General features: G+C 39.5%; 1 protein-coding gene across 1 annotated transcript; it reads right to left on the bottom strand.

Moving 5' to 3' along the window:
• Positions 1 to 649: 649 nt before the first annotated feature.
• On the bottom strand, positions 650 to 9,696 carry Ube2a (ubiquitin conjugating enzyme E2 A). Its single transcript, XM_077106791.1, has 6 exons — positions 9,458 to 9,696; positions 9,233 to 9,313; positions 8,802 to 8,827; positions 2,672 to 2,761; positions 1,559 to 1,647; positions 650 to 1,191 (listed from the first exon to the last, which is right to left on the bottom strand). Exons 1-6 carry the CDS (start codon positions 9,499 to 9,501, stop codon positions 1,063 to 1,065), a joined length of 459 nt encoding a protein of 152 aa, XP_076962906.1. The 5' UTR covers positions 9,502 to 9,696; the 3' UTR covers positions 650 to 1,062.
• Positions 9,697 to 12,068: the final 2,372 nt, after the last annotated feature.

Raw genomic sequence — 12,068 nt, 5'->3', positions numbered from 1 at the left:
ATGGGTTACTTGTGCAACATTAGACTTCAAATAGCAATAAATCCAAAAAGGTAACAATGAAACATTAGACAACTCACTTATAAGTTTTGTATATCTAAAAGTGTAAATATCCAAAAAAAGATTGTAGACATAGGCTTTAAGGTTCTCATAACACTGAACGAGAAGAAACTAAAGCATGCAGCAATAACTCAAGATTTCAGTAGAAAATAGTTTGCCACATATATGTGCCCTTGAATTAAAACTAAAAAACAAGATGGAGGATTGTAAGTTTGTTTTTCTAGGGCAACACTTCTCCTTTAAAAATATGAAAGGATTTTCACCTTTCCCTAGCTCAAAAACTGTTGATTGTTTCCATTCCTTTGCTCCTACACCTGTTTAAGAAAAAAAAAAAAAAGAAACCTTAGAAGACCAATATTCTGAAACCTAACATGTGTGAACTGTTAGTATCTTGCTAGGAGTAGATGTCAGTTCCTGCTGCACTCCCTTGGCTGAAGCCTTCCAACATTTTCTACCAGTAAATACCATCTTGTAATTCATATTACAAGATATTAGCATCAAAGAACTGTTTACAGTGGATTTGTTTCCCTGTCCTCAAACGGGCTGGCTGTATTCTAAACACATTCACATCTAAGTCCCAACACAAGGGAAGGACCAGCCAGTATGAAACACTTTGGTAATCATTCTGTTAAAAATAACATCCTGGTCTTCAAACTATACATACCATTTGTGTAACAATGCATCTTAAAAGCGTAGTGTAAAGTACAGTAACACAAATAAATGCCCAAAGGCTGAAGATGAGATACAACAAAAAAAAGAGTTAAGCATTAGTAATTTTTGCAAGTAACCCAGGTACAGTACATTTGATTTCATAGAGGGTGTTTTCTGATGTTCAACAAGAGAGTAGAAGGGGTAGGAAAAGCTTGGCAAGGGAAGATGGAAACAGCAGAACAGCTATTTTGCTTTTAATAAAGTAAATGTAATGACATTGAGGAATAAGAAGGTGATAAACACATCAATATATATTTTTCTTATGCTCAGCCTCTTCCTTTGTTCCACCTTCAGTCAACAGTCGCGCCAGCTCTGTTCTACTATGGCAGAAACACGCTTTTCATATTCCCGCTTGTTCTCCTGGTACAGCTGAGCAGCTTGGCTGTTTGCAGGACTATTGGGATTGGGTTCATCCAATAGAGACTATGGAGGAAAAAAATTAAATATCAGTTCCTTAATGCAAAAAGTTATGTGTTCAGGACAAACAGCTATTTTTTTCAGGTAATAACAATGGAATTGTCCCAAGGAACTACTAAATTTGCTGTCTTTTTAACAACTGTACTAACCTACAGTTACATTAATTGTGAGTAGTTAAGCAAATACATGAGTAGCTAGGCAAATATACATGTGGCAGGGCTTTCTGTTGATTTTGGGTCTTAAAGGCCTACCTTTTATCTGTAAAATAAGCTTTAACCAAATATAAATAAAAAGGTCTTAAGTCATGACTTTCGAAAAACAACTTGTAGTGTAAACACTTCAAAGGTCACAGTCACATTGAGGAAAAATTCACCTGTATGGATGTTAAAATGGAAGACACATCATAGGTTGGACTCCAACGGTTCTGAAGTATATCCAGACATATACTACCATCTGCATAGACTAAGCATAGAAACAAGAATGTTAAACATAAGACCACGAAAGTTTTAACGTTATAGTCAAGACAGAAATAGTCAAAAGCAATACTTTGCTTTTGAAGCTTAAAAAGATTCCAAGGCTGCTTCCCAGCTAACTGCCTAAAAAAGATGAATCATAATCATTACTAGTGAAATAATCAGGATGATCAGGGGATATCAAAAGTAATTGGTACAAAACTGAAAGAAACTTCATGTTCCTTCTTCTGAAGACTGCCCTATTATCCAGAAAATCATACACATTTTCTAACAGGGTCTCTATATAGCCATACAATTGTGGGAAATTCATTCTATTCATTCATTCCTCAAAGTCCTATTTCAATCTGCTGCCATCTTTAACTTCCCAATGAGAGTAAACTACATCTCCTGTGTGAATGGTAAAAGGTAGCTCAGAGTTCATAAGATTTCATCTTGTCTCAAAGGTAAAAAACATCTGATACCATGAAAAATACTTTAATAGTCTAAATAAAAAGGCAAGCTATTCTAAACTTACTACTAGGGGAAAAAAGCAAAAAAGTTGGAATCTTAAAAGAACTATAGCACTTTTCCATCAATATTTCAACAATAGGATCTAATATTCAGTAGGTTGGAGTGGGTTTGGGCATCTGTATTTTTTCATACTTTCTGGTAATTCTGACATGCATCCAAAGTTGAAAATTATTGTTCTACATCCTAGGCATGATAATCATAACACATGGTTACCCCAATGTGGCCCAGCATTAAAAGGAAACTTCAATAGCATCCTTATTTTTGTTTAATAAGTAAATGACAAATTGTTAAAATTATGAGGTGCTTAACCTCTAAACAAGGGAAAGTACCGTCACTGCTTCAATTCTATGACTACAGATCAAGATGGCAAGGGACTGAGTTCAAATTTCGGGAAACGGCAAGATGCCTAAGCAAATACCCAAGTATATAGATAAATAAACAGGATATGTTGAATACCACCACAATAAACATTGCAATCATTTAAAACACTAAGTGATACTTGCCATTTGGATGAAACATCTTAGAGACAAATCTAACAGTAGGTGGTTTATTCGGATATTCTTCAGTGAATTCTATTGTAAGTTTAAATGTTCCTGTAGTTAGAAAAGAAAGGATTAAGAAAATGTATTTATCACTTTGTTAAACAGTACTTTATTTAATACAATGTAAGTTTTTTCAAGTATTAATTGAAATAATGCAAAGATGTAAAGAGGAAAGACAGATCAGATAAGAAATACATCTCTATTAATTGCTCTAAAGAAGGACAGATATTCTAAAAACTACCACCCAAAGGTGATTTTGTTTTGTTTTGATTTGCCATTATTCTCTCCCAATCTAAAAGACCTCCATCATGAATTCAAAATTACTGTCTGCAGGATAACTTTGGTCACTGCATTTTGGAAATATGCTTAAAATAAAATGATAAAAAAACTGGCCCCCAAATTTTGCCTTTTTCCTTTAGAAGACTGAAAGACTTCAAATTCAGCTGCCATCTTTAATTCTCCAGTGATTTTAAATGTACTAGGAAGAATAAAAGCACAAAGAGTCAAAAACCAATGCTAGAAATACAAGTCTATAATCAAGTTGTTTTTAAAATTAAGGGAATATAAGTATAAAAGTGTTCACTGGTCCCTTTTCATTTAATAGTGACTATATAATGAAAATTTAATTGAATCTAAGAACAGACTTCATAGCCCCTCTCCAAAACTCTTCAGTATGACTCATGAAGTACTTCACGATAAAATCAAGTTAATTATTCACACTAATGTAGGGAATTAATGACAGAAACCATTTAAAATTTACATTTGCTTTATATCACACTCATAACTTCTACAAACCTATTTTTCTCATGATGTTTGTTTGGTTTACTATTATTGAAAATAAATTGAATATGTGTTACCCTAAAGACCCAAAGGAGGTCCTAAAACATACTAAGTTATAGACAAATTGGATCTTACTCGAGAATTGTATGATATTTTGATCTGGGGAGATCATTTCCTTCAAAATGTTAAATTGTGTTAAATAATTTCAAGAACACAATCGGACAACCTGGCTAAAATCTCTTTAAGTAAACTTCCGAAAGACTGAAGTTATTATCTGGTATAAGGGAATGCATGTTCTACTAATGTTAATCTAGTCCATTTAATAAATTATTTATAATAATACAATAGACCTAGTTTAGACAGAGCATAATTTATTACTGTCTCCTTCAGAGTCAGCAATTTATTTTCTCCTTGTTCCCATTAATAAGTTTATTACTGCCTAAGAAAAAAAGAATACTATCACCATTCTACTGCTGTATCTATTACATAACAATCCCAAAAAGTTTGTTTTCTATTACAAACCTCATAGGAAACAATTTGCTAACAAAGTTGCCCTTGGTATGAACATGTGTCCCAAAATTCAGAATACTTTAAACTGAAACATAGTGTTGGGGGATGGGTAAACTCAGTGGAACAGTGCTTGCCTAGCATGTCTGTGCAATGCCCGGAGTTCCATCCTCAGCACTGCAAAATAAATGCAACATATAGGGACATGTTATATTCCCCCAAATTATCGTCACTCCAAAAACTATTTGATTTTGGAAGCCATATATGAGGATACTATGTATTATAACTAAGGACAAAAAGTAAAATATTATGGAATGGACAAACATACCATAGTCCATCAGAACATACTCCACCTTTATCACCACCTGGTCATTAAGTCTTCCTCCTTTTGAGGAAGAAAGCACAGTCCTTCCTTTTCAGCAGGACTGAAAATATAACATGCAGGAAAAGTGGGAATGGTAAAGAGTCAAAACATTCAACTTTTGTATCTCAAGTGTAAAGACATCAAGATCAATGCTGAAATCTGGTTAAAGTATAGGTAAGTGACTGATAACCAAGAAATTGCTCTAAAGTTGGGCAGACTTCACAGCATACCTTAAATCAAGACCATCATTAAATATGATCTCTAAAGGTGGTAAAACCTAACATTAGGAAAGCATAAGCAAAATCAGAAGAGCACAGCGTTTGTAAAAGTACAAAATTTGTAATCAGACAGACCTGGGCACAAATCCTTGCTTTGCTACTAACTAGCTGTGAAACCTCAGGGATGGTGTTCAACTTGACTAAACCTCAAGTTCCTTGGGCTGGGGATGGAGCTCAGAGGTAGAGTGCTTGCCTAGCATGTACAAAGCCCTGGGTTCAATCTCCAGTACCACCAAAGTAAATAAGAATAAACTGGAAAGTCTTCATATGTAAAGTGAGGTTAATAGTAGCAGTCACCACTCACCACAGCATTACTGAGCTTTACTTTAAACAAGGTAAATATGCATAGTGCCACAAAATTAAGTGCTCCATAAACATAGGAAATTATTTTAACTATAATTCTAAAGTCTTAAATCTTAGTAAGAAATACACAGTTTATGAATTCAGATATCAAATAGTGCTTGCTTTCTGGCATACAGCAAACTCTCACGGTTAAATGCAAGTTGAATATACATGTTGTTGGCTCACAAATTCCTTGATTTGAGCTTTCTGCCTAACACTTGCCTAGAAGTTCAATAAGAAGTATATCAAACACCTTTTAAAGCAGCTTTTAATATTGAGAAGTAAAGCAACCTGTTTATGTCTACCTGTACATAAGTTAAAACCAAATTCTTATTGAATGTACACATTAAAAAGGAGGTATTTCATACTTTTAGCCACATTGTTTAATGTCACACCCTCTTTAGTACGACCCTCAGTGCAATTCCTAAGACCTAGACAAATGTTATGAAATTCAAAACTCTCAGAATGAATAGTATACAATTTGAAATTACAGCTTACTCTCAAAGAATTTAGAAGGGTAGGCTTTAAAATAACTGAAAACTTTGGCCTCATCACTGTTGTACCCAATTTCTACTGGTTTTGTTCATTATTCAATGTTTTGAAGAAGCCAAAACATTGCAGTGAAAGTAACAATCCATCTATACATGAAGAACAGGAACCTAAAACTAAAAAATAAATATTAAAAAAAAGGGCTGGGGATGTGGCTCAAGTGGTAGCGCGCTCGCCTAGAATGTGTGAGGCACTAGGTTCGATTCTCAGTACCACATAAAAATAAAATAAAGACATTGTGTCCACCTAAAACTAAAAAATAAATATTAAAAAAAAGAACAGGAAAATTGTATGAATGTGTTAAATGGCTAGTATATGGCAATAAAGACTGACAGGATTGAACTAGAGATTGTATGTTTTGCATAAAAACATACACAAATCCAAATTTTTGAAAATACATGTTTGGCCAAAGAAAAAACCCCTGCAGCCTTTCGGCTAGTACTCTGTGACTTTGCCCAAGGGCAAAGTAAAGCACATGTAATTTAAATTTTTTGATGACTGAAAATTATGATTCTTAAGATAATATCCTAAACTCTTTCATCACAGGATTTATTTGAGGAACACCCTGAGTGGACTCTGATTTCATTAAAAAAAAATATTTAATTTGACTTCTTAAGAACACATGTATTATGAAAGCAAATACAGTACCTTACCATGTCTATTAACAATTTTTAGATGATATGATGAATATTATATTCTATAATTTGTATTTACTAATATATACCAAGACATTTTGATGAGGAAGTATTTCAACCCAATGTTTTGGTAGTATAAGTTCTTCACAACATATTATCTTACTTTAATTACATGAAGTCAAGTCAAACTACCTTTAAGAATTCCTTAAGATTTCCTCTATTTAGGGCCTGACTGTCCCAGAAACTTCTAACATATGTGAATGGTTTACAGGAAGAAGCAAAAGTAGTTTGAGGGTTCTTAATATGTATAAACACATTGGAAATAGTAAAGTCAACTACGTTTACTTATCCCTATCAGTCTTTTCCTTAACTATAAATTCCCCAACAATAAATAGGGGTATTCATAAAATAGTCAAACATATTTTTTACAGCAAGTTCTAGGCATCTGTGGAGATCAGACTCTTTGACAGAATGAATCTAAGAAGGCTACTGTCATTTAGCCTGAGTAATTCCTTTCAGTAATGCCAGAATGGAGATACACATCATCAAAAATAGAGTCAGTAATGTCAAAAGGGACGGTCCAGGTAGATAATGGATTCCATAAGTACCTTTTCAATTCATACCACTTAAAACAAGAGAAGCACCCTTGAAATTTTAAGTAGCCAACCTCCAGCAAATGTACTATTAATAAACTGTGCCTAGCATAAAACAGTCTGAATAAAATGACAGAAAAAGACAATGAAAATACAGCCTACTAGACCTGAAGCAAAAACAGTTAATCTGCATGCAAAGCTTCAGTGTAAAAAAATTAGCACCAGCGAGGAGTGGTGGCACATATCTGTAATCCCAGTGACTCCAGAGGCTAGGGCAGGAGGATCACAACTTCAAGACCAGCCTTTGCAACTCAGTGAGGTCCTAAACAACCTAGCAAGACTCTGTCTCAAAAAATAAAAAGGGATGTAGTTCAGTGGTTAAGCATCCCCGGATTCAATCCTCAGTGCAAAACAAAACTAGCACTAATCTAGTAGAGAAAAATTAAATCTAGCTAGTTCTTGCACCAATCAGTTCAAATGATTAACTGCACCAAAGTAATATGTCCTTAGGCTCCCTCCCTCCCTCCTATCATATCTTTTTATCAAAGCACTGAAGAACAGTGCTATTTACCCAGGGGGTAAAGTAGAACATAAGCTAAAAGTATTCAGGTGACTGTCCAGTTTCCTAAGGAAATCTCAGTATTTGAGGCAAATTATCAAACTGGTTGATCTCAACTTACCTCACAGCATTTTGGGGACTGGCAGCATCAAAAAGCAATCTACTCCATGACATAAGTTTATTTTACGTAGTTTGCAGAAATGTTTTTGTTCCCATCTTCAAACTGAAGGGTGTGTATGTATGTGTGTGTGTGTATGTGCATGCATGCTATGTGACCAAAGGAAGATAAATCATTGAGAAAATAAGATTCTTTTCTTTTTAAAAATATGTAAAATATTAAAGAATTTCATGAGCTCAAATATGTTTAATATTAATCATCTTTTAAATGTCTTAAACTTTCAAAGAACAATAACTAAACACACAAACACACACACACAATTGAGTACATGTAAAATTATATCACTATCAATTTCCTGATTGTGATATTGTAGTATAGTCATTCAAGATGTTACCAAGATGTTACCAAACAGGGGTTTATTGGGGAGATAAGTGAAAGATATACAGGGTCTCTACATAGTAGTTCTTCCAACTGCATATGTAATTATCTCAAAATAGAAAGTTTTTAATTTTTTGCATTGCTGGAGATCAAACCAAGGGCCTCACACATACCAGGCAAGCAATCTACCACTAAGCCACGTCCACAGCCCTCAAAATAGTTTTTAAAGAGCAATTAACATTTGTGTTTTTAAACATTAAACCTAAATAACTTTTAAAAATATGTGCCTATTGGTATATGTAGTTCCTTCAAATAAGTTTGACACTGGTCAAGAGGGTACAATTAAGGCTAACTGCAATTCTGAAGCTGCCTTGAGTAGTGATCATAAAGTCTTGATGAAAAGCACACACTACAAATTCATTTAAAATCAAGAAACAATATTATACTGAAATTAGGCATTTAAGACCGTCTTAGAGTAGTGAGGCTGGCAGGCATTCAACGTAAGATTGTAGAGACAGATAATTATGTGTAAGGGATTCTTGAATCCAGTCAGCATCCAACACACACATATTAAGCACCTCCTGAATACAATTCCTGCCCTTGGGATAGAATTCTGAACTAGATGATCTTTGGGGGTCTCTGCGGATTGTCAGCAACTGGTTGGCTTCATATTAATTCAGTATTTCTAATGAAGAGCTGAATTTGGCAGGATCACAGCCCAAATCTCAAAATTCTTAGTACCAGTGCTATGATACTCCTTTTAACAAGTGGGATCGCCTTACTCAGATTGTTTTTAAAAGAAAGCAAGAGAAAAGGTGCCATTCTAGTTAAGAAGACAAGTTCCAAAACAACCTGCCACACATTGGATTCCACTCAAGCCTTTAGTAGGCAGAAGCAGATTCCTAAGTAGGAGGCACTTGCAGGATGACTGGAAACCCCTTCCCCAGCTGATCAAGCTCCTGAAAGGTGGGTAAAGAAACTCTCTTACCATCCTCAAATGGGGTCCCTTCAGGCCTGCAACACAGAGAAAACTAGTCAGTTCCCGCTTAAAGGGTTCCCTTCTCCCGGTTCATTTTAAGAGGATGGCCATCCAAGGTCTGCCATCCCTACCTCTGGTCAACCACCGGCTGCCTAGGTTGAAAACCACTACAAGTACACATTTTAGGCTCAGAAACACAGTGCAGGCCACCGCGCCTAACCTCCACCACTCCCCACTCCGCCCCCCTAGAACTCCAAACGGTTCCCCCGGCAGCGGGAACCAAACTAATCGAGGCACAGGCTCCGGGGTGGCGCCTAGGCCCGACCAAACCCAAATATTTTCCCTTTCACCCTCCGCCTTCTTAAAGGACCTGACCCGGAAAGCACACTGAGACGGTTGGTTTCCCCGATCCCTCGCCAGCACCGGGAACGCAGACTCACCCAAAAATGACCGCGTTCCAAACCATTATGTTGTTCTCGGACGGAGCCCCACTGACTCCAGCCGGAGGATCCTCCTGCAACCTTTAGAGACACAGACAGGGGCCCCCGAGTCCGGCACTCGCGTCCGCCCTCCGCTACCTTTACCCCACCCCACCCGGTCCGCCTCGGGACCCGCCCAGTGCCCCGGCGGGCAGACCCCGGCCTCCGCTGTCCCCGACGGTTTACCTCTTGAAGTCCCGCATGAGGCGCCGCCGAGCCGGGGTGGACATATCTCTAGCAGGGTCAGGGGTGGGGCATACACCAGAGTCTCGGGTCCCTGCGGTCGGTAAGGAGGCCGAGGAGACCGAAGAAGCTGAAGAAGATGTGGAGGAAGCACCCAGAGGAACAGCACTGCCTCTCCGAAGTCGAGGGTCTGTCTGCCGCCGGCTAAGCACCACCCCGGAGTATACGGGGGCTGAACCAACCTGAAAGGAAAGGGGGGGATGGAACGCCTTACGCTGGACAGGCCGTACCAACACGAGCCGGGGCGGGGGGAGAGCGAAAGTTGCTTATGTCATTAAATCCCAGCTAGGAAGCTGGGAGTGGTTCCTGGATGGTCAAGGGTGAGAGGCAGGCTTCGGGGCAAACGAAGCCTACAATTCACAAGAATTTAGTGGTGGAACGGGTCTGTCTCTACTTGCCAATTTGAAGACGAACCCTGGGAAGTTTTCTGCTTTTTTTCTTCCTTTTTCTTTTAAGACCATATCATTTATTAAAGTGCACACTATGGCTGGGGTGGGGAAAGGAGGAGAGGAGAGGAGAAGATCACCAAATCCCAAACTAGTGGAAGTAGCAGTGGGCGGAGGCAAAACCGGTTCTCAAAAAGCGGGAACTCTAGGGTACACTCCCAGGCAGACATAGGAGACCCGGATGGGAGTGGGGGGGGGGTGCGGGGGCGGGAGGGGGCGGGAGGGAGTGTGCGGGGGGGGGGGGGGCCCGCAGGGGGTTGTGCGGGGGGGTGGGGGGGTGGGGGGTGGTGTGGGGGGTGGGGAATGGTGTGGGGGGGTGGGGAATGGTGTGGGGGGGTGGGGAATGGTGTGGGGGGGTGGGGGGGTGGGGGTGGTGTGGGGGGTGGGGGGGTGGGGGGTGGTGTGGGGGGTGGGGGGGTGGGGGGTGGTGTGGGGGGGTGGGGGGTGGTGTGGGGGGGTGGGGGGTGGTGTTGGGGGGTGGGGAATGGGGTGGGGGGGTGGGGGGTGGTGTGGGGGGGTGGGGGTGGGGGTGCGGGGTGGTACAGGGGTACAGGGGTGTGCAGGGCGGGTGGGGGTGGGGTGCGGGGTGGGAGTGGAGGGGTGCTTGGGGGGTGAGGTGGGGTGGGGGTGGGGAATTGGTTAAGATCATGGAAAAGCAAAAGAATAAATCCGCCTTGACTATGAAAGGAGGCCCTGGGTCCCTTTTATATAGAATGAATGTTCAGGATTGTGATCCTAACATTTAGGGGTCAGTGATTACCCCAAAGCCGAATAAAATGCCATTTTGTGTCCTCAGGGAGAGAATGGGAGCTTAAGGCAAGTACAATATGTTTTTTGTTTGTTTGTGTGTGTTTGTTTGTTTTAGTTCTGGGCACTCACAATTTGGCTCTGGAACCACATTTCCCCCTTGGCAGTTCAACAAGCCAAGCGGCTAGTATATGTTCAGAAGAGTCCAAGGTATCCGACTGCAGAGAATTGGAAGGATAGTGGATCTGGAGTGAAAATAACAGTAAGATGTGCGTGGAAAAGCTGCAGGTTTCAGGGAGGAGTCACAGTTAGTACGTGGACCTGCAAAAGCAATAACATTTTTAAAGAAGAGTTTTTGAAAGTCAATTCAAAATAATTTAGAAGGTAGGAAAAATGCTCATTTAAGAATTATGGAAAATATGAGAAAGGTAGGCTTATGTCATGGACAGTTTTGAATTTCAAGCTAATGGATTCCTTAGAAGGTGGTTGAACAGGAAAATGACATCATTAGAGCTGTGCTAATCAGAGATTGGCCCCAGGAGATCAGCTAGCCTACTCTCGCAGCATTTTAGGTGAGAGATACTGAACCAGGCAATGCCAATAAAGGAGTGGATGGGATGAATGGAGAGAATTTGGCAACCGATTGACTGTGGAGGCTAAGAGAGTAGCAGAAATCAACAAATATGCTAAGTCCCAAGATAAGTGGGAATTCCAAGGTTCCGTTATCAGGATTAGCATATAGAGGGGGAGGGGTCAAGTTTGGAAGAGGGAATTTTGAGTAGGATTTATGGAGTTCATGGGACTGATGAGACATCTACATGAAGATGTCCAGGAGGAATCAGACATGCAGGAATTGGATTTTAACATGGGAGTAAGGAGCCACTTGACAGTGGTAATGATTGTAGATGCTGCTTAACACCAGGCATCTTCATGGTCAAGGATTTATATCTCCCATTAACTCCATCTTATCAGTTAAGGCAAGTCTCTCTAATAGCATCATATAGCTGTGGTGGGAAGTGGATACCAAAATAAATTTAAAAATCCTTTTCCTTGCATGTAGGGATTTGCAGTCTACTAAACACACACATGAAATCCACAAAAGCAAGATGTGCAAAAGCAAAGGAATTTGTTTTCTATCACAGATTACCACAAATTGTAGGTCAACTCCAGTTTCTTGCAGTTATAGGACTAAGGTCCCTATTTCCTTACCAGCTCACAAATGGGGACCACTCTCAACTCCTAGAGGCTACTTGCAATCCTTACCACATGGTCTACTACTTGGAAGATGGTTGAGCAAGGAAGTGAAATCATTAGAGCTATGCCAATCTCTCAGCAACAGAGAATTTCTCTTCCATCAAATC

The sequence above is a fragment of the Callospermophilus lateralis genome, chromosome X (assembly GCF_048772815.1).
Source record: "Callospermophilus lateralis isolate mCalLat2 chromosome X, mCalLat2.hap1, whole genome shotgun sequence".
Classification (NCBI taxonomy): Eukaryota; Metazoa; Chordata; class Mammalia; order Rodentia; family Sciuridae; genus Callospermophilus; species Callospermophilus lateralis.
Note: the sequence above shows the minus strand (reverse complement) of the source record. Positions and strands in the feature narration are given on the sequence as shown.

Coding starts and splice junctions, on each gene's coding strand:
- Ube2a (XM_077106791.1), bottom strand. CDS start 9,501: ATGTCCACCCCGGCTCGGCGGCGCCTCATGCGGGACTTCAAGAG. Junction 9,314..9,457: donor CTCATGCGGGACTTCAAGAG/GTAAACCGTCGG, acceptor GTGTCTCTAAAG/GTTGCAGGAGGATCCTCCGG. Junction 1,648..2,671: donor TAAGATGTTTCATCCAAATG/GCAAGTATCACT, acceptor TTCTATGCTTAG/TCTATGCAGATGGTAGTATA.